This window comes from Drosophila mauritiana, chromosome 3L (assembly GCF_004382145.1).
Source record: "Drosophila mauritiana strain mau12 chromosome 3L, ASM438214v1, whole genome shotgun sequence".
Classification (NCBI taxonomy): Eukaryota; Metazoa; Arthropoda; class Insecta; order Diptera; family Drosophilidae; genus Drosophila; species Drosophila mauritiana.
Genome location: NC_046669.1, coordinates 9,851,624 through 9,872,942, shown reverse-complemented (window position 1 = coordinate 9,872,942; position 21,319 = coordinate 9,851,624). Strand labels below are relative to the sequence as shown.

Below are 21,319 nucleotides of genomic sequence, written 5' to 3'. Positions count from 1 at the left end.
GGGCCGAGCTTCGGCTTTTCCTCAGCCAAATTGGGAAGTTGGTAGGTTGGTAAGTTGGTAAGACGAGCTGGCTGCCAGCGATCAGTTGCAGACGGTCAGTCGAGCGAGACAGTTGTGTGCGCGGCGGTGTTGGAAAACCGAACTCGAATTCGAACCACTGAAGAGCCAGCCAAGCTCAGGCCAGAATCCACCATCGACTCGAATCGAATCGAATCGAATCGCCACAAAAATAAGAAACCAACACAAACAGGTAAAGAGAGGCGGTAAAAAAGAAAGTCACTGCCCAAGAATCGGGCAGTAAGAAGGGGGGGCCCCGGACTCAGGACTGAAAACAGAAAACTTCAAACTCAAAACTAAAAACCAACCAAGAAGCAGCTCGCCAGCGACAGTCTTTCACGGCAACTCGAGGAGATCGCAACGCTGCGAATCGGTCTATAAACCCACTACTATCGCTTGTTATCGGTTCTGTGCCACGATCAGTGAATAATACTTAGTCAAGGTTAGCCTTCGGATTACGAATACCACAAACATTAAGTGAATCAGTGGAATTATCCGTGATTCCCGAATAATTTGTGACACTACGCCAGCAAATTTTTAAAGTCGGTTTTGAAATATGGCTTCAATATAGAAAAATAAATTTGTATTTTTCTTTCTCCTACAAATGGATAACATTAAATTATCTATATCACTGAAGATTGTAGACAATTTTCATATAAATAATTCCGATGATTACTACTATTACCATTTGGTTCTCCTGATTTGATGATAAAGAAGTATACATTTTTTGTTATTTGCAACAAAATTTTTTGTGTGATATTTTTCAGTTACTGGAACCTCAGTTTAATTTAGAATTAACAGGTCCCTTAGCTAAGCTTGCCTAATTGAATTCGTAAATATTGCTCACAAACTTGTGAAATCTAGAGTGAATTTCAACTAACCAATAAGACCAAGGGCGTTTAAAAAAGGCTGAAAGGTTCTTAATAAATTCTGCTAATATTGACAGTACCCAAAAAAACTGTGAAATTGAACCAAGGATTATCATCGATTTTGCTGTGTGAAAATATGAGTATCCTTTAAGACAAGTTGGCATTGGACTAAAAAGTACGTGAAAGTGGAGCGGCATGCCAGCGATTTCGATCTGTTCCATTTAACCTTCCACTCTTGTAGTATTTTTTTGCGGGAAATGTAAGCGTTTGCATGCCCAGTTTTTCCTGACCCCACCCACACTAGTTTCCTCCCGCTGATTTTCCTCGTACTCAAGGGAGGGCCCATAAAGCTCAGCTCGACGCGATGCAGCCTTGGAACGGGCCAAAACGTCTTGGGCAAGAACTTTTAATTGATTTTCAACTGCGGAAGGCAACTTGTGCCCGGAGTCGGACTCTTAACTGGCCGGGTCATAAATTGTATCTGCGGCAATTTAGGGCCAAGTACAATACACTACGAGTACAACACGATTCCCTTCTCCTCCCAAGACCATTGGCAATTTCTCTGCTTTTTATGCGCTCCATTTTCACATGTGCTGCTGATGTTGTTTGGTGTTCTGCGGTCAGCAGACCAAGCCAGGCCGGCCAAACCGAGCCAAAACCAAACCAAACCAAAACGAACTATATAGAAACGATGCGAACCAAGTTGAGTAATCATCTCTCGTGGCTCTCAGGTTTCTTCTGCCCAGATGACCCACATACGAGCGACTTGAAGCAGTTAATTTAAGTGTTTCCTGGCCAGTTTCAGATTCAGCTTCAGCTTCGGCTTCAGCTACAGCATCTCGACCAGTTTCAGCCAAGTTATAGTTTACACTGTTTACATTGGCCAGCACTTTGCTGCCAAAACAAAACACACTCGTCGTTGGCCAACGGGGCGGATGAATTGGGCTGTGCATACTTGCAGCAAGGACAAGCTATTAACTGAGCAAAGTCTGCTGGCAATTCGAGTGGCTTCAATTCGTTTTCCTCATTTTTCGCACATTTTCGCACTCAGTAGCTGGTTCATGACCAAGTTTATGCAGCTTGTCTGTCAGTCAGCAGAGTTTTCGAAAGGGGATTCCCCCGTCCGACCAAGACTGCCAGCTTGTTCCGCCAGGTGGCGCCGCCGTGACGATAACAAAGTCCAAATTCAAGTGACGTGCGAGTGCATTCGAAAAAGAAACGCAAGCAAAGTGCAAAAACATAAGAGAGCAACGATAGCAACTATTTTTGCGTGGACAGTGCACTACAGCAAATTTAGCACATTTTTGTGCAACATCATGGTATAAGGCTCCAGATTCCATGAACTTTGACTGATGACCCAAAAACTTTTTAAAAATATCTTCTAAGTTTATGCATTTTCATATCTCTCTTAGCTTTTTGAACTTAAAACATCTGTGAACACATTCTCAGTGTTCGGCGAATTATTTTTCAGTACCCACAAACTTTAGTCGCAGACTTTTTAAAGAAGTGCCTCACCCTCTTGCTGTGATTTAAGCTCCCAAAAAACTCCAGCCAGTGCATCTGCTCCCCCAAAAAAGCGCTTACTGCAAATTTAGAGGGGGCGTGGCCGTTGAAGCGGCACGTGTAAAGCTTATTTTTCTACACCACCTCGTGGGCCATTGTCTTGGAAAATTAACTGCAACGCAGCTGCGAAGACAAGGCTCCGCAAACATATGAGACAAACTCGAACAAAGAAGGATACCAAGCTGTGGGAAATCTGGCGCAGGTGGGCATGGCATAGGGGGCGTGGCAGTGGGTTAGGGTATGCAAATCCTGTCTGCACGTGGCCTTTTGTGCGGCCTGCATATTTATTGATATGACGCTGATATGACAATGCGGATAGAGGACCGGAGCTGGGAGCCAAGGATCCAAGGAGCCAAGCAGCTCCAACATCAAGTGGCAGCTGCCACGCCTCAGGCCACCGCCTTCAATAGTTACCCCAGTTCCACCTCGCTCTTCGCCTCCACCAATCGCACTCGCTCCCCTGAGTGGGGCTTAAGTAATTTTTGCTGGCTATGTGACGTGCAAGTGCACAGCAAACACAACCCAAATGCACTGGGAGAAACTGATCAAATTTCATATCTTCTAGATACAAATTTGATTGATTGCTTTTTTTAAAGATTTTTTTATATATATTTAAATGATATGATTGAGGATAACATGCAACCGCAGATACTTTTGAGTTGCACAATAATTTTTTTAAATAATTAAATTGTTTTTTCTGTCTGTGTACCCCTCGCCCGGTATCTTTTGCGTCAGCATCACGCACATGAATATTAATGTAGAATGCACACACGGTTAGCTGCGTTTTTCTATGGGGGCATTAAAATATTGTATAGTGGGAGCAGCGTTCCATATGAGTTAGTTCCTACAATAGACAACACCAGAACGGCAAAGAAGAAGAATCTGATGAAGAAGAAGCGAGAGCCAAGTGGTTGCCAAAGCTGAAGAACTGCAAGAACTTGAGCCCCCTTTCTTTCTGTCCCACGCCTGTCAGAAGTTTTGCATTGCATTGTTGCCTTGCCCTTTAGCTTTCAACCCTTCCCTACCCCCGAAAAGACCCAACAACCATCACTCAGTAACCCATAAAGCCCCCCAAACGCTTTTCTTGTTCTTGCCTTTTCTGCGGCATGACGCGTGAAATGTTCCTAGTTCGGTGAGAAAAATGGTAGATAAAACGCTTTGCGACCAGGGGAACGGAACGGTGCGAAAAGTAAATGCAATTTCCCCAAGACTTCAATAGGCAGGAGTTTATAAGTACTTCAAGGCAGAGGGGCCTTGGAAAATCGAGGGGCAAGTGCGGGGGCTCACAGTGGGCAAACTGCATGTGCAACATTGTGGCGCGCTTAGATTAAATTTATCAGATGTCATTAAGCAGTTCGCGATATCAAAAGATTCAGAAAGCAAGCCTTTGAGTATTTCTTGGTGGTTTTTCTATACCTAAAGAAATCACACTTCCTCATTAAAACACTCATTAAAAATTAATTAAATCTCAGACTTTGGTAACCAAATCGCTTTACAAGTCTCCTATTTTCGAGGAAATGAACACCCACTGTTCTTGAGACTTGGTTGCCTGGGACAGGTGATATGTCATCATATTTTGCTGGGCTGTTCCCAGCCACCTCGTCAGCTCAGAAGGCATTTGCCTGGAGCATCGGTATTTAATAAACACCGCTGAGGAGCTTCGCTGAGCAAAACTTTTAATTAAGCGACGGCAGGAAACTGCTGATGTTGCTGCTGGCAGTCTTCCACTCCAAAAACTTGAGCCACTGGAAAGCCATAAAACAGCGACTTGTCGGCTTATCAAACACAGAGCCCTAAAATCCGTAACCGAAACTCACTCAAATCTAAGATGCTGCCACGTTGCTGCTGCAGTTGGCCAGTGGGTCACTGGGTTTTCACTTTGGTTTATGGCCACTTTGCCGTTCGCTTATCAGCGCTGGACTTGATTTACCGAAAGCGTTTTACTCATTTTTCAATAAGCGGCATCGGCATCTACACTTGCAGCTACAAATTGCTGCGAACAAGTTTTTTGGGAAAACGTTGCGTCGCCGCCGACGTCTCAGTCGCTTTCACTAAGCCCGCAGCAGTCGCACTTGACACTGCGACAATAACAGCAGCAGCAGCGGCGGCAGCAGCAACATCCACAACAACAGCAACATCTGCGACATCAGCAGCAGCAGCAGCAACAATTGCTGCGGTTGTTTGCCATTGCCATTGCCGCTGGCGGTTGGTCGTGCTGATTGTCATGACTAAAAAGCCACCAGTAGTGGCAACAACAGCAGCACAACGCAACAATGACAGCCATTCCCGGACGGCAGACCGAACTGGCGAATACCCTTTGAAGCCGGACATCCTTGAGGGACTTTGAAATGCGTTTTTACACCGATGCCAGGCGGGTTCAAAGATGGTGGGACCCGCCTGTGTCTCTCAGCCATCAACTGCCATTGTGGCGCCTGCGGCTGTCCGAAAAGGTGTTGTTGTTGCTCAGGTGGAAGCTGCTTTTGGTGTTGCTATTGTTGCAACTGTTGCTGCTGTTGCTGTTGCTGCTGTGTGTCAAGTGCCAGCACTGGACATGTGAACACCGCCGGCGGCAACTTTGAGGCGCAACTCAAAAACATGTTTACACTCGCACTCTCACACGGGCGCCGCTCCTTTGTCTGCTTTCTTCAGTGGCTGGCTTATTGACCGAAAGACCACTCCACCGCTGCTGACGTACGTTTGTCCACCAAATGTGTAATTTCACAATCATGAAAAAGAAAGTGAGTGCACAGGGAGAAACAGTCGCAGCGCAGAAAGATCCAGAGAATTGGGGAATTGGGGCTTTTAAGTTTACAACATGCAGAGTGAACTGTGAAACCTATAGATTTCATACTTACTTACATCATGACTTATCAGAAATATCCCTTTTGTCTCTTGCAGATCTGACAACATGAAGTTCGTGATTTTGCTGTGCGTGCTGAGCGCGTTGCTGCTGCAAATTGAGGCGTCGCCCCTCCAGCGGCTTTCGAGGAGCGAGCGGGCTGTTTCCCGCCAGCAGACGGTCAACAATGAGGTGGCTCCGGCAGTAGCTCCTGCCAGCGATGACGACGATGATGACGACGATGAGGACGACGATGATGAGCCTGATCTAGGAGATCTGATCGATGACGATGATGGTAGGTTTAGAGCTATTCTAGTTCACTGAATGCACCCAGGCCGCACCACCAGCACAGCACCACTGTATGAACTGTTCGAACCACCGAACTGAACCACTGAACCACTGAGCAATGCAATGAGCACCCAGCCAAACGTGATATTTGTCCTGCCTTTATTAACCAACATTTTTTGTGACTCTCTTCTGCGGCTCCCTTCTCCTTGGGTAACAAAGTTCTTTTGATTTCGGGACTTTCAGATGATGATGAGGAAGAGGACGATGACGAGGACGAGGAGGATGATACGCCCCAGGGTCAGGCTGCTCCAGCGGCCACTGCCAGCGATGATGACGAAGAGGAGGACGATGATGATGACGATTATCTGGACAGGCTGTTCGATGATATCCTGGGCGGTAAGTGTTGTTCTCAACCACTTTAGTTAGGTGTGAAACAGATTGGTCCCTCCGGGGGCGTCAGAAAAATGAAAAGCTCAATATTATTAAAATATCTCCGATATTTTAGATGATGAAGATGAGGATGATGATGACGAGACGCCCGCTGCCACCGCCCAGCAGAGCGCTGTGGCCGCCGCTCCCGCCCAAAATCTGGATGAGGTTGCCCCCGCTGCCGCTTCCTCCGTGAGCGCCGGAATCTCCGATGGTGTTGATCTGCCCGCCGAGTCCGGAAATGCCGCTGAGGTCCTGGCCGCCGGAAATGCCGCCGATGAGTCCGTTTCCGCTGCCGTTGCTCCGGCGCAGAACGCTGCCGCCAGCAGCAGCAACAACGAAGGTGAACAAAATGTTTTTTACGATGAAGACGCACTTGTAGATGGTGTTAGTGGTGGCACAAGTAGTTTAAGTAGCACCCTTGCAATTGACGAACAACAGAAACAAACAAACATACAGCTGCAACAGCAGCAGCAAGAACAACAACAACAACTGAAACTGCCACAGCAACAGCAATCATTGGTTTCATCTCAGCATGCGACGACCACAACAATAAGCACAGTCAACAAGAACACTCTAACCAACAACAACATCATTAACAATAAGCTGGTGGCCAGTGGGACGACCTTGGGGCAACCGTCGGCAGTTGCTGCAGGTGCGGTTGCTCCCGGGAATGTTGCCGCTGGCGCCGACGACACTGACAACGACGATGACGATTATGATGAGGACGACGAGACCGATGATGATGATGATGATGATATTGATGATGGAGTCGATGAAATTGGTGAAATTACAGGTATCGCCGGTGACGACGACGAGGAGGCCGACGATGATGATGACGATGACGACGATGACATTATCGGCGATGACATCATCGAGGCCCGCCGCGAAGCACGTGAGTCCAAATCGAAGTCGGAAACGGCGACGAAAGAAACCAAGGCCAAGAAATCAACAAGTCCCTCAAAGAAGGCCAAGAAAGAGCTGAAGCATTAACCAAACAAACTGCTAAATGAACAACAACAACCGCAACAACCACTAAAGACAGGGACCCACAACAACAACAAAGTAACAGCAACAGAGATTGACATGCCCCAAACGCAAAAACGAAAAGGGAAAGCGAATTTTCTGAACATTTTCCCATGGGGCAGGACGCGATCCGGACTTTTGCAATTGCATCTTTGCCTGCACTGACTATCCTCCCACACCCCTCGCTATCCTATAATTTATGAAACAAAATCTGAGTTAAGTACATATGTTTACGCAACCCCAAAAAAGGGGATGCAATTATCGAGAGTTTGGTGCTAGTCAAACTATCTGCAAAACAACAAAAGCAGCACAATTTTTCCCAATTTTTCCCACTGTATCCCTCCAACGCACAATTGTTGAGTTATTTACGCACGGACTGTTTCACCTGACTAAAGAAATGCAACACCAACTGTACGCACAACTGCAACACTAGTTGCAGCTGCAACTGCAACAGCAACATGTTTAATGCCCAAGCACAAAAATGGTTGAATTCAAAGAGATCACAAAGCAAAAGAAGATGATGATGATGAAGAAGATGAAGAAGGCGCAGAAGAATCGAAGGCGGAAGATCGGCAAGAAGCAGAGCAAGAGAAGAATTGATAGAAAGAGATATCGCTGAAAGAAAGGCTTCCCTTGCTCTCTCTCTTTCCCATTCCATCACATTCACATATCTCCCTCTCTCTCTCTCTCTGCCTATCTTTCACACACACACACACGCCCCGCACACACTTATAGCTAAATTGATGTAACACCAACCAACACAACAGCAATAAGAATTGTTCACTTAGTGTAATTTATTTATTTCTAGTTGTAATACCTTTTTCGTATTTATTTGTGTAATTAAACAAAGCAATCGATCAGATTCGGAATTAGTTATCATGATGTAAACAACTGCCTATCTCACTCGCTCTGTCTCTTACTATGTCTATGTCTGTCTCTCTTATGCACACACACACGCATTTATGCACTATCGCTATCTCTTGCTTTCACACATTTGGCTTACAATTGAACATTTTAGATGAAACAAAAAATGTATATTTTGTACCTTTGGCTTTTTCTCTAACTTTTTTCGGCTCTCACAATTTTCCGAACGTAAATAACGCAAATTTTGTAAAAAATTATGGAAAAAACTCAATCAAACTTAAAAATCAGCAATAAATTGTAGCTAAAAGTTGAACGCTTGAAAGGCAGCGCAAAATTTCACAAGAAGAAATAGTGAATTGTTAAACTTTGCGTTTAGGTCATCTAATTTATAATTTATTATTTATTTATTTATTTATTTATTTATTATAAAAACAAAAGCAAGAAGATAAAGAACAAAACCACAAAACAATAAATTTGCTTAAATAAATTTGCGAAATGAAATTCCTTGTGCAACTTTTAATGGTATTGGATCTGTGGAATTGGAAATTTTGTGTTTTTATTTCTCGTAGCATTCTTTCAAGCGTCACCTTAGGCGAGGTGCTGGTGTCTCTGTCTGTCCTCTTCCCCTCTCTGTCGCTCCTCACTCACACACACACACTCATCATTAGCAGCTTCCGTCATTACAGTAATGTTCCGTGCTATCTCGACCAAACCTCATATCATCCATCTTGCCCATCTGCAGCTGTAATTAGTTAGGATCTGGTGCTTAACCATTGTAATTGTGCATTTCTTACCCCCAAAAAGTCCTTGGATATAATCCTAAACGCCCCAGCCGACACCCACACGATTATCTATTTTAGAATATGCTGCTTTAAATTTAAAATTCCCGCTTCAATTAACAGCCAGGGAAAAGGGCAACTGCTGAAAGTGAACCCGCTTCTGGGCGTGGGCCAGTACTTAACGGACTCACTGTGGATGGGGCGGTTTTACATGCAAAAAGTACATTAGTACCTCATCACGTTCAGCGGTGGTCGAGTGTGAGATTATATCCGCTTGTGGGTTAGGTGCCCCGCCCGATGGGGCGGTGTCCCGGCGATGGGTCACCGCGATAAGGAGGAGACAAGGATTAGGACGTGGGGTCCTGGCTGACGGGCTGGTTCTGCGGAATCGCTGCACACTCTCGCCGAGGGTGACAGTTTCGGAAATAAATTTATGGGGTTAAGTGACCACTAAGTTGGGGCTTTGGAACAATGTTGGAGCTTTTCGAATATTTGCTTTACTGAAAAATACCTTAAACTAATTAGTAAGCCGCAGACTCCACCAGAATTGGGTAAATAAACAGGACATTTTCGCGTTTTGTTTTTAATTAACCTTGCTTTTCATACATTTTTGCCCCCAAAGTGTTGGAAATCAAAATTTATTTGAAGAATTTAAAAGGATGACTATAATGTTAGCGGAAGGTTAGAATCTCTATAATTTACGGCATCATTAAAAGAAAATCGTTAATATCAAAATCAAATTAATGTTGCCTAAGTAAATTTTTTAATCCCATTGATCAGAATTTTTGCACCTGTATTTCATCACTAATCAGTATTCCAATGATTTCTTGCTAATATTATAAAACATAATATCATCAAAGGGGCTAGCTTAATGCTAAATAATTATTTCGCAATAATAAAATGGTACAACAAATCACTCAATTATCAAATGATTAAGCACGCTATTAATTAACACTACAGTTGCAGTGATTTATGATAGGGAAAAGGCTATAACTTGCCTCGTTCAACCATGGTTATTGGACTTTTATTTATCTGTACACGAATGTGAACTTAACTGCACGTTGGAGGAGGGGAATGAATGTCGGTGTTCTTTTTATACTTTATTTGCTAGCCCCAACCACAAACACACATGCCTCGCATAAACACGGGGTTTAGTGTGTTAGTGTGTACCTGAGGTCAGCACACACACACACAGTTCTGCACTTGAATGTAATTAGAGGTTGAAAACAAAGCGAACGCCTATGGAAATCACACCCACCCACACCCCCACGAAAATGAAACCGCAATGGCCGCCCACTCCCTTTTCATCCCTCGATTTGAACTTTCATTGTGTTCAGCTGAACCGAACTAATGTGAACATTTTTCCGCCCGCCGCCCTTTTCCCGCCCCTCGGCCACGACCTTTGACCCGCCCACAGGTGACCTGAAGAACAACGTCATCGATATGTCCACGGATGCTTTCCAGGCCCGCCACAACCACTTCATCGACGCCATCTTCTCGAGGATCAATCGCATTGTTTCGGAAAACTATGATCCCTATGTGGTCAATCTAACTGGTCGTTCCGCTTTGCCAAATGCCGCCAGTGGGTCAAATGTGAAGGCCGCCAACAAGAAGCAATCGACTAGCAGCAAGGTCGGAGGCCACAAGAAGCTGTAAGTTATGGCTTCAACTAAAATGTTAATAGCTTAAACCACTTAAAGACAGATTATTAAGTTGGCCTGAGATAGTAGCTCTTTAAAATAAGAATGCTTCAGTTTGTTAATCATTGAGTATCTTACATATAACAAATGAGGATAAATCAAAAATTTCTTATAAGTGAAAGGCTTAAGGAGTTTAATCAAAATGCGCTTCAGAAAGTTCTCGTAAATGCTGAAAGCAGTGTCAAAGGCGCAATTAAGCTGTTTCGCATTCACCATCCCGAATTTGGTCCCCATTGCAGGAAGAACACGCGCTCGGAGCCCCGTTCCGGCAATTCGAACCAGGAGGCTCGGGAGGCTGCGGTGAAGCTGCAGGAGCAATTGACGCAATTACAGTCGGAGCTGGCCATCAAAGCCGTGGAGAAGAGGCCCAACCCCACACCGCCTGCCACCGAGTCCGAGTCCGATTCCGGATCACCGAAGGCGGAAACGCGCACCGTTTCGGGCCCAAAAACGGGCCAAAAGAAGTCCTCGAACAAGCAGAACACGAAAAAGGCGTCGGGCCTGAAATCAGGAAACTACAATCAGCCAGCGGGGGCCAGCAAGGCGGGAGCCTCCAGCAATGGGGCGGTGGAAAAGCTGCAGAAGGCCGAGGGCAGGCTCTCCGGACTGGCATCCTTGAAGCGCGTGGGAAATGTCAAGGTGATCAGCGATGCCGAGGGACGCAACTCGACGATCAAGGCCAAGTTCACGCTGGGTCCCTTGGTCCTGCGGGTGGAGAAGTCCTTCAAGAAGGGCAGCGTGAGGAGCGTGAAGAGTGCGACCGCCAGGACGAACGAGATGATGGGTCGCATCAAGTTCAGCGTGCTCGATGATCGGGCCACCCTGATGTCCATCAAGGTGCAGCAGCCCAAGCAGGTGAGTGACTAGGCCGCATTCTCGACATTTTCCCCCACCGAATTCTTTGACCAATCAACCTTTGACACAGGTGGAGGTGGAGAGCAAGGACAATCACGACCGCACCCGCGAATTTGTGTGGCGACGCACGCCCAAAATTGCCAAATTGGTCAACGAGAAGCTCAAATTGGCAGCCGAATCCTTGTTTGCCCCCCAGGGCGTCGAGGTTGTCAGGCTCTGAGTGCTAAAAAGTAAGGGGTCCTGCAGGATAACAGCCATTTCTCACTGCTCTGCTCAGCTGTAGTCTACGCCTAATTGTAATGCCTAATTTATTTATTTATTTAACTTATTTACCCATCTATTTATCAACCCATCTATCGATAATAAATCAATTCTGACCATGCAATGCTTTTGTTTCATTTAAATTGCCAAATAAAAAGTTGCAATTAGTTTCGGCTTAGCTGTGCATTAAAATTGTGCTAATGCTAAGCTTTGATTTAATGAATTCTAGCACTGGTGTGTCATAAAATACAAACATATAGGCCATGAAGTTTATTAATATATTGTGATGAAGCTACCATTATGGCTATCGATAGTTTGTATTTAAATAATGCTAAATGGAGATAAATGGCTTAAAATAAATTTTAAAAACTGCCTGAAATATCTATCGAATTGTACTGGATTTTTATCGGTGAAATCCTGGATACCTGGGTCAAACTGTTGAACAAACTGTGTCAGTTTAGCTTTTTGATAAATCATTTGGGAACATTTATCTCAATTTAGTTTGAAACTCGATACAATTTTTATTTAGTTGTGGACTATTGTGGGTTATAAGATTGCAAGCATGTTGCCAACATTTATTTGATATTTTCTTGATATGCTACAGTGCTTAAGCCCTTTTTCGTTATTAAATGGCCAGAGCTTTGCCAAAACATTAAGCCCAGTTTAGTTGGCAATTATCCTTGATCACCTGGAGGAAAAACAGGCAATGAAAATGGCTAAAAATATTGTCCAATTCTGGAAGAGCTCTCCTTCGTTCCTTGGTTTTGTAAATAAAGGTGCAGTCATGACGGCGTGTCCTTTGGCAACTCCCCCTTTTCACCCATTTTCCCGCCAGGACACCAACCCACACACGTATCTGTGTCAGGTCGCTTGCAGTTTTCATTAATGTTGCAACTGGGCGAGGAGTTCGTCGAGGTGCAGGTGCAACCGGGAGGTGAGGAGACATGTGGGAAAGGGACGGAGTCAGAGCAGACCTGGAACAGGATCCTCCGAACAAAGTAAATATGAGTGCGTTGTATATTGTGTTGCAACCTTAGGCGGAAGGACATGCAATTTGTTGTTGTTTGCCTTTGTTGTTACGCCAGCTATCGCTCTCCCCCTCCGACATCCGCTGGCCCGCAGGACTCCCTCTCGCTCGCTCATCATGCATGCTGTTTGCTTTGTCTTGTCCTTGTCTGCCGGCGGATGGAAAGAGACGGGACGCATTGCTGCTCTTTGTTGCACCTAAATTGACAACAATATCGTTTCATTTGCTCACTGAAGTGAACTCATCAGTGCCCAAGTCCTGCAGCCTGCTGCCCACCAACACCCCCTAGTCACCACCCATACAGATAAAATAAATACTTAAATATAAAAAATTGATGCAATGTTTCTGTTCCATCGGAATTCTATTCGAAGTCCTAAGGTAATCTGTAAATCTATTAACTCCAATATATTTAACAGCAATTTATTAGCAAGTGCTGTTACTCCAATTTTTCGCAGTGCATCCCACACATACCCCCACGTTGCCACATCATTTTTTGCCAGCTGCTGCCCCGCTTGATTATATTGGCTCTCAGCGAGGAGGACAATGTGTCCTACTTGAAGTTTTAGTGGATCTCCCCATTCCTGATTGCTGATGCATGGATGCGATTCCGCTGCTCCCTCAGAAATTTAGCAGGCAACAATTTAAACAAATTCAATTGTCAGGGGAAGGAGGGCCGAGCAAAACTCATTTACACTTTTGCCTGCTGTTGCCCATGGCAAAAAGCACAAATAAGTAAAATATGAGCCAAAAAAAAAATATGTACACAATTTTTGCAAAACGAAAATTCTTGAGCTTAAAATTTGCATTTGTTATTACTTCGTCGGTTTGCAGTGGCAATTGTTGAATATGCAACAATGCCCCAGAACAGAACCCCTACTCCCCCCCCATCACCCTACCACTTCGAGCGCAATAACTCGGTTAGCAGATTTAATTCCAAGCCAGATTCTGATTGTATTACAATGTGGGCGGCAGCACGCCCCTTCCATTCGAAATGGAGGAGAACAGAAATATACGTAGAACATTTTCATAAATCATAAAATTTTTGCTTGGCAAATGAACTGCATTTGCCCCAAGTTGTTGAGCTAGGGGAAATGTTTTGTAGGTTGCCAAATGTGTGGAGATCTGGGCTGAAATTAAAGTAAATTGAAACTATTTTGCCAATCAGTTGAAAAATAACGATTTGCTTTCACCGAACTTCATTAATCATTTTAGAACTATTTTTAAGTGCTCTGCAGAGCCAAGAGTTGAAGCTAAAAATACCGGAAAATATCTTCCACTTTTACATTTTTTTCTTAATTTCTGAAGTGCATTTTTTATTCGTCGAGTTGGAGTTAAGCAAATTCCTGCAACAATATTTTCTGTGCTACCAAATTGGAAACTTTTGGTTTTTTGCCTTTTCGCAAAGTTTCTAATACCGAGCAAGTAGCGAATGCCGCTCATCAGACTGCTGCCACGCCCCCAGGATTCCCCGACGCCCACTTAACCCCACAGCGACCCAGACTTTTAAACACCTCTGACAATATGTGCAGAAAGTTGATAACTGGAGAAATGTTCTGGGGTCGAGTTGGTTAGGAGTTGTGGCAAACTTTACCGAGATGGACTCACAGCGGGTGGTGGATGTGGAGTGGCGGCCTGAGGTCGCCAAGGTCAGCGGAATGTCGGGCCATAATCGGCTTGTTTAATTAGCTCACTAAGCCACACCTGGATGGGCATTATGTGGCTGTCGGAATAAGATGCTCTGATTGAAAGTGCCGCGTGGCTTGCCACAAAAACGACAACTAATTGCCACATAATCAACAACAGCACAGCAGCACAAGCAGCAGCAAAAACAAGGGACAACTAAAGCCCAAGGCCGCAGGCGAGGTTTTTGGGTGGTTCTAGGCATGTGAGGTGATGGTGCTGGTGTCACACAACTGAGAGTGGGTGGATTTTGAACACTTGCGCTTTTTACCAACTCAATTTACGCTAATTACTGCCTTTCGCTCCAGCGATAACTGCTGTCAGCTGGCTTGCACCCCGCCAATTTCCCCGGATTTTCATCATCCCGATACCGTTTTCCCTTCAAAGAGCGGGAAATCCCTTTGCCGGCTACCCAGTTTCCCATCTGCCACGCATTTCCATACGCCGCGCGAATTTATATTGTCATTAGCTCTTTTTGTGCCAACTTCAGTGTATATTATTGAAATCCCTGCCTTCTGGCCACATTATCCAATTCGCCGTTAAATTGTGGAAGAGCTAGTTTAAGAGAACCAAATAATGGTTCAGTGCATGCGCACTCTTTGCCGAATTCCATAAGATTTCTCTTTGATACTGACCTAAGTCTGTCAGTCTTGCTCAAGATATTGTCCAAGGCAGACGGTTTGTGTCCCTTACGAAGTACCTAAATATAAATAAATGAGAACCTAACATGCACAGAGCTTATATAATAATGATAATATAATATTTAATTCTCTAAAATAAAAGAATATGTTCTTGGGAAAAATATTATTACTTTTCTCATGTATTAAAAAGGAACTTAGGAACTTATAGAAGTATATGAAATAACTTACTTTTACATATTAGTAAGTAAAAAATAAGTAAGACATTATATTGTTTTGGCGGTTTGTTGTAGTGATTATGTCCTTTTTATGATCCTTCACTCTCTTCACCAGATTTAATTCTTTTATTTCAATTTTAACTAACCTAGTTTTTATTATTCTTTTTTAAGAGACCTATAATAACGCATTCTAGCTGATATACCAACTGAAATATTACCTTGCTTTTAAGAACTGGAATCCTTCGTGTCACTTAACTTCTCTGCATTAAAAACAACTTAACCCCTTAAGAACACGATCGTAAAGTCCGCTTTTATTTGCTTTGAGAACATAATTCGACCTCATTAAGCCGAAACCCCCTGTTGCCACTAACAAAATAATCGCTGATTTCCAAAAACTATTTGAAACCTTTTATTGTAAGACCTTGAAAGTGGATAGAGTGTTGTGATAAAAAGAGAAGAGCAACTTAAGAGAGATAAATGCGGCGAATTCAGCTGATATGCTACGCTCGGCACACGATTTTCCCGTCCCCCTTTTCCAACGACTTTTCCCGAGCCGAAGACAACGAACCCGAAACGTCGCTGATAAAGGCTCGTGTGAGTTCGGGAATCCCCCCGGAGGCCCCAACAAATGCTCCACGGCTGGCAGAAATCAGTTTCAGTTTCTGTTTCAGTTTCAGCGCGACATCGACGGTGAACGAAAGGCGAAGGCGCGGAAAAGCGCGTGAAAATTCGAATAAAAAGTTGAGGGAAATGTGAGGCCCAAATACGTGAGGCGCGACATTTTCCGGACTATAGTGTGTGTGTGTGTGTGCATGTGCGTGTGTTTCTGTGACTCGAGGCTAGAGAGTGTGAGTGCAAACGGATAAGAAAAGCGGGCACAATTGGGTCGTAAATTTTGGAAAACGTGTGAAAACGCAGGAAAAGCCTCATTGCCCCATTGCCGGCAGTCGAAAATTGAATGACCTTTTGTCGCTCTTTTTGTTGTTCCAGTTACTGTTACTGCTGTTGCTGCTATTGCTCTTATTGTTAAGCTAAAACGCTTTCGGCACGCGAATATTTTACGACATCGTCTCCAAAAATTATACACCTAAAAAAGAAAAGCAATAAGAAATCTAACGAAATTCGGTGCGTGTCAGCTGCTTGAAGAAGAGAAGAATTCGGTTTGCGGACAAACAAATTATAAAAGTGTTAAACGCCCACACAACGTCCTCCAGCTCCGCCCCTTGGCCATCTCATTAGCATGCAGCAAATTAAGTTGTTTTATATTTAGACCGCCGAGGGGAGCCCAGACCCCAAATACAAATTAACAAATTAAAACAACACACAAATGCCAAACAAAAAACAGAGCCAAACTATCTTTGATCTGCGTCAAAACAAAAAAAAAGCGCTGCCACAAATATCGAGCGTTAATACATTCATTTCTGTGTAATACAATATTCCGGCCGAGGGGAGACACTAAAAGAATGTGACAAAAATTAATAGAAAACACATAAAATATTAACGGAAAACAAGTGTGCGGGGAAATTTACGACAGACTGATCACAGTGCGTATGCGCAATGTGCGTCGCCGCAAGATACGGAAATATATCTCTCGTATGGGTATGATAAGATGTTGTGGCTGTTGGGGAAAATTAAGTTTCCTTGGGAAAAAACTTTTGCTTGTCTCAACTGCAGTTGTTGATGGAAAAGTTTTGTCGAGTGCCAAGCACTTTGGCTTTTCAACGATTTTACTTTTGCCCCAGCACCATTGTGTTGTGGGGTATCAACTTTTGAGGCCACGAGCTTATGTGCAATCCTGGCCTGACATCCCCAAACACAATTAAATTGTTTCGTTTCTTTGTTCTCGCACATAATGCCATGTAGCCAATAAAATGCGAAACCCTTCCTCAATAAAATATTCATACACCAGGAATTAACCGGCACACAATGGGGCAGAAACAAAAGCAAAGATTGCCCACGGGCATTGGGTGGGTGTGGGTGGCAAATTAAGCCCACCCGGAACTAGAGTTGCCTCCTAATCACAGTTACTAAGCATTAGAGCAGACACTGCCCCCAAACTGAGAGGCAAAATGCAGACGCTTACAATTAGAAAGAGAGGCAAGAGGACGCTCAGAAAGAGAGGGGATAGTGGCAACGAAGAAGATGGGCATAGCAATTGAGTGCGTTAACACTTTTGAGAGACACTGCTGACGTTGGCAGGAGTCTCAGACTCCGTCTCTGAATACTGAGTCCTTGCCTCGGGCCTGGCCCTCCTGGTTCCCACATTCCGGAACCCCCTGCCCCGCCCTAATTCCATTACGGAAGCAACAGTGACAAGTGGCCAAGGAATCCAGCCAGGATTCCCAACAGGAGCAGCATGTCAGCAGCAGCCACTTCTGATTGAAGTCGCACACAGAGGTTACTGCAGGCAAAAAAATTTGAGATCAGGGATCAGATCCTTTTTAAGGATTTATTTTAAAACTATAGATTGTTTTTAAATACATACATAGGATATCAGCAATTTTATTTCATATCAATGAATTATGATGAATTATGAGTTTGTGCAAATTCAGTTTCACAAATTTAGTATTGTTTGAAGTTGTTTGCTTTTATAATATTGGTTTATTTTTAATCAAAAATAATAAATCTTTAAAAATCTTTATAGAAAAAGCCGATTCAATTGTTTCCATTATACATAATTAGTGTGCATTGTTCCATGCGAAAATCTTTCCTTTGTTTCACTGTACGGGCTGATTAATTTTTTCTCTGCATGTCGAATGAGTCCTGCAGTTGAACTCGGACCTTAATCCCACCCCCCTGCTCATTAGTGTGTCTGTCTCTTTGCTGCAGCGGAGTGTTGCAATTAATTAAGTTTTAATTAATTTCACACAATTCAAGAGGGAAAAATTCGAAAGGAAAACACACACCGTATTTTAGGGGCGTGTGAAAAAGGCAATTCCCCAGCAAATGTTTAACAAATTAGATGTGAGGAGAAGTGCCCGAGTAGCAGTAAAGTTTTTCCCCTGGGCAGGGCAATTGATTGATGCCAAAGTGAATGGATGGCAGCAGGTCTGAAAATAGCCTCAGCCGGAAGATGGGGCGTTACTGCTTTGAACAGTTCCCCAAGAACGACTCATAATTTTGGGGTCCTGGGGGCGGAGAATTATTTTCGGATCCGGACACATGCCACCGAAGTTTCGGGAAATGAAATATGCAAGGGCAGCTGACCAGAGACACTTACCTTCCAACTTCTGTCGAAAATTGATTCTGGTTTATGCATTAACCATTATTAATTGTATGATGTGAGCAGGTCCTTCAAAGGAAACGGGATTGGGCGTGTAATGCTCGTCTAATTTGTGGTGTAAACTTTTGTGCAATCATGGAAAGGGAAAAGGATTCCATTTTAGTCGTTCTTTAGCCTGAAATAGTTCTCCTTACTCACAAGCTAACTAGTAATTGAAATCGATAGTTGATTGCTTATAGAAGCAGCTGTTTTTTTGGTGAGCAGAATTTCTGGAATCTTTTCGAGAAAATCCTTGCTTATGCTATAGTTTATTATCCATTAAAGTCTGGCTTATCAGTCTCAAAATGAACACAAATTTAATCAATTCATGTTTCACAACATCAAGGGTGATGCGACGCAAAAAAAAATTAACGAAAACCGGACAAATGAAATTCCTTTTAAAGCTCTTTAGCCCCAGACGAAAATCAATTCTTTTTGGGTACGTTCCAGGCGGAAAGAAAATAAAAAGTTGTCCTTGGAAATGCGAAACGAGTCGGGCAACAAAAAATATTATTTCGGCCTAGGACGAGCCAAAAGAGCAAACACAAGTGCAACTGCAACTGCAACAAGCAGCAGCAACAACAACGGCGGCAACAGCAACAAGGACGAAAAACAACAAGGACGATTCTGAAAAAGTTCAACAAACGAACGTTAAAGGATTAAATTGTCTGCCATTGATATTAAGTGTTTTAAATGTCATTGCAAGTGTTTAATTCACGCGAAACGAAAAGAGAAAATTGAAAACAGGCGCAATTGCAGAGAGAAAAATTTGCATATAAAGCTACAGTCTTAATTTTTATTTATAGCGTAATTTTAATTTAAACATTGAAGAGAATTTTTGTAGTGTAGCCAATAGGTTAAGCAATCTTCAAGATTTTTCATTGTAATAAAAGCTAATTAAGCAAGCATGTTTTAAAGCGAATTATAATTTTTCTCTCTGTAGATTAAGCTAATAGAAAGGTGTGTGAAAAACAGAATTCAAAACAAACATATATTGCCGTAGATCAAAGCTCGAAAAGCCAAGTGCGAATTGATAGGACAAAGTCAAGACTGATAAAGTGAAAGAAAAAAGAATCGAAGGAGAATTTGAAGCAGAGTGCAAAGGTTGTAGCTGCAGCACTAAAAAGAGACCACAAACCGAGTGGGTCATCGCAAGATGTTGACCCTGTGGACGGCACTTTTCTGCTGCCTGACGGGTAAGTCAAATTCCCCACAGGATCCTCCCATACAGGTCACACAACTCATCCCATAAAGCGCAGTCTGCTTAAGCATGCATAAGATTATCAGCAATATATATATATAGCTATATACATATACAATATAGGCCTCCACCAACCCGCTCAAGGTTGTTATTGTTGCCGCCTCGCCGGGCGCTGAATCCTTTTAAAAACATTTGTGGTTCGGGCTGCGAAAATCCTGATTTATGTTTCTGCCTGCTGCGTTGTCCTTGCAATCCTGTGCTGCTGTTCTGACATGGCCACTGCCAACCGCAGCAGGAGCAGTGAAAGCGATGGGTACACGCAGAGGAAAGTCTAGTACTTTAGATCAAAGATAGCTTTTAAAAACGTTCTATTAATTCTTAGCTACTACCAACTATTTTTAATAATATTAATAAAATTTTGATCTTTTAAGAGACACTTAAAGGGTTATATCAAACATATTCTAATATTAATATATATTTCTTTATATAAAATATATTATATTTTGGGTAAACTTTAGCTTATATTTTTCGCAGTGTAAAATTGAGAGACCAACGCGGAGCCAAAGCAAACAAATGCGGTCGCTTGCTGGTCGCTTGGGGTCGTTTTTAAGGGCATATCGCATAACAGCAGCTCCTGTGAGGAATGAGGGGATAAGGGTTATGCTGTGCGGAGTGTGGTGGATTCATGGAGTTAAGGATGAGGTGCTGGTGTCACTGCACTTTAAATTTTAAACGCGCTTCAAACACACACAAATTGCTTCCTACACATAATTATGCATAATTGAAAAGTGTAATTATGCCCGAGACTCCGACTTTATGAGCCGCAAACTTTGCGCTCAATCAGGCGGACAGCAACAGTTGTGAGTGGTTGGAGGAGTGGGTGGTTGGGTGGTGCTGATGCCACACAGGACCAAGGGAGCCACCAGTCGACCCACTCAAACGCAATGTTTATGAGTCGCAAGTCCTTTTAATTGCGTGCTGCCTGCGCGGAGCAAAAGGGCAAGAAAAGCGAAGGATCGTTTTATTTTCCCCAGATATATTTACCTCTTCTCCTATTAAATTTCATCCTGACATCACCAGACTTTTCTGCGAAATGGCACAAAGAGTTTTTAGTAAATACACAATAATTCCAGCATGTTTTGATACAAGCGTAAAAATATGAATTTGCGTTGGCAGGACGCAACATTTTTTAGCGAAATTTTTATAAATGCATTTTTTCCCTGACGCTGACATATATGTGTGTCATTCGATGTCGGATGGTTATGTAAGCAAAAACTTATCGATCCTAACACTATACCTGTACACTCGCCATCCATTTGGCTTTATTTCTTTGCCATTCCCGGTAGCCAACTTTTCATTGTTTGTGTCCTTTGTTTGGGCTTTTGCTCCTGCCAGTTTGGCCATGTGTTTTTATTGCATTAATTTTTATGGTCGCTTGCTTTTGTTGTTCTTTAGTTATTGTTGTTGTTACTGCTCTTCGGGATGTTTTTTGTTGTTATTTTTATTGTTGCTAGCAGCGTTACCGTCGACTGCTCTTGTTTTACTTAGCTGCGTATGCCCCAAAGTAATAAAACGAATTGGTTTTCCTCAAATAATTTCCATTTTAAATCCAGTTCGCAAATCCCCGCCCACTTTGGTGGATTGCTGGTATTTTCTTTCACTTTTTGCTGTACTTTTGGATTTTCCTTTCCGCGTTTTGTTGTTGTTATTTCGGCTGTTGTGGGCGCTAAGCAAAAGTGGCTTCACTTCCCGCATCAGATTGT

The 21,319-nt window shown here is 43.3% G+C and overlaps 3 protein-coding genes across 17 annotated transcripts in view; 2 read left to right on the top strand and 1 right to left on the bottom strand.

Moving 5' to 3' along the window:
• LOC117141844 (kin of IRRE-like protein 2) overlaps positions 1-21,319 on the bottom strand; it is a 223,601-nt gene that overhangs the window by 4,439 nt on the left and 197,843 nt on the right. The window lies entirely within an intron of this gene.
• Positions 68-11,654, top strand: LOC117141836 (acidic repeat-containing protein). Of its 5 annotated transcripts, none has more exons than XM_033305493.1 (8): positions 69-250; positions 5,388-5,623; positions 5,860-6,012; positions 6,122-6,388; positions 6,842-6,940; positions 10,132-10,366; positions 10,654-11,269; positions 11,340-11,654. In XM_033305493.1, the coding sequence occupies exons 2-8, from the start codon at positions 5,398-5,400 to the stop codon at positions 11,487-11,489; spliced, it is 1,746 nt and encodes a 581-aa protein (XP_033161384.1). In that variant the 5' UTR covers positions 69-250; positions 5,388-5,397; the 3' UTR covers positions 11,490-11,654. The 5 variants fall into 5 exon arrangements, with proteins under 5 accessions (XP_033161385.1, XP_033161384.1, XP_033161382.1 ...); XM_033305491.1 differs by having other exon boundaries at positions 5,836-6,012; XM_033305492.1 differs by lacking the exon at positions 69-250 and adding an exon at positions 382-499 and having other exon boundaries at positions 5,836-6,012.
• LOC117141842 (zwei Ig domain protein zig-8) overlaps positions 15,772-21,319 on the top strand; it is a 38,760-nt gene continuing 33,212 nt past the window's right edge. For 3 of the 9 annotated variants that reach the window (XR_004459510.1, XM_033305510.1, XM_033305502.1), the window contains exons 1-2: positions 15,772-15,941; positions 19,299-19,551. Coding sequence is in view for 8 of the 9 variants with exons in the window: in XM_033305510.1 (XP_033161401.1) it covers positions 19,512-19,551 (40 nt within the window). In the remaining variant the exon portion in view is untranslated. The remainder of the gene's footprint in view (positions 15,942-19,298; positions 19,552-21,319) is intronic. The other 6 variants (XM_033305504.1, XM_033305503.1, XM_033305506.1 and 3 more) reach the window with 6 other exon arrangements.

Excerpts from the sequence above, each read along its gene's own strand:
- LOC117141836 (XM_033305491.1), top strand. The coding sequence starts at position 5,398 with ATGAAGTTCGTGATTTTGCTGTGCGTGCTGAGCGCGTTGCTGCTGCAA. Across the intron at positions 6,389-6,841 it reads CAGCAGCAGCAACAACGAAG|GTATCGCCGGTGACGACGAC; the intron begins GTGAACAAAATG and ends GTGAAATTACAG. Across the intron at positions 6,941-10,131 it reads CGAGGCCCGCCGCGAAGCAC|GTGACCTGAAGAACAACGTC; the intron begins GTGAGTCCAAAT and ends ACCCGCCCACAG.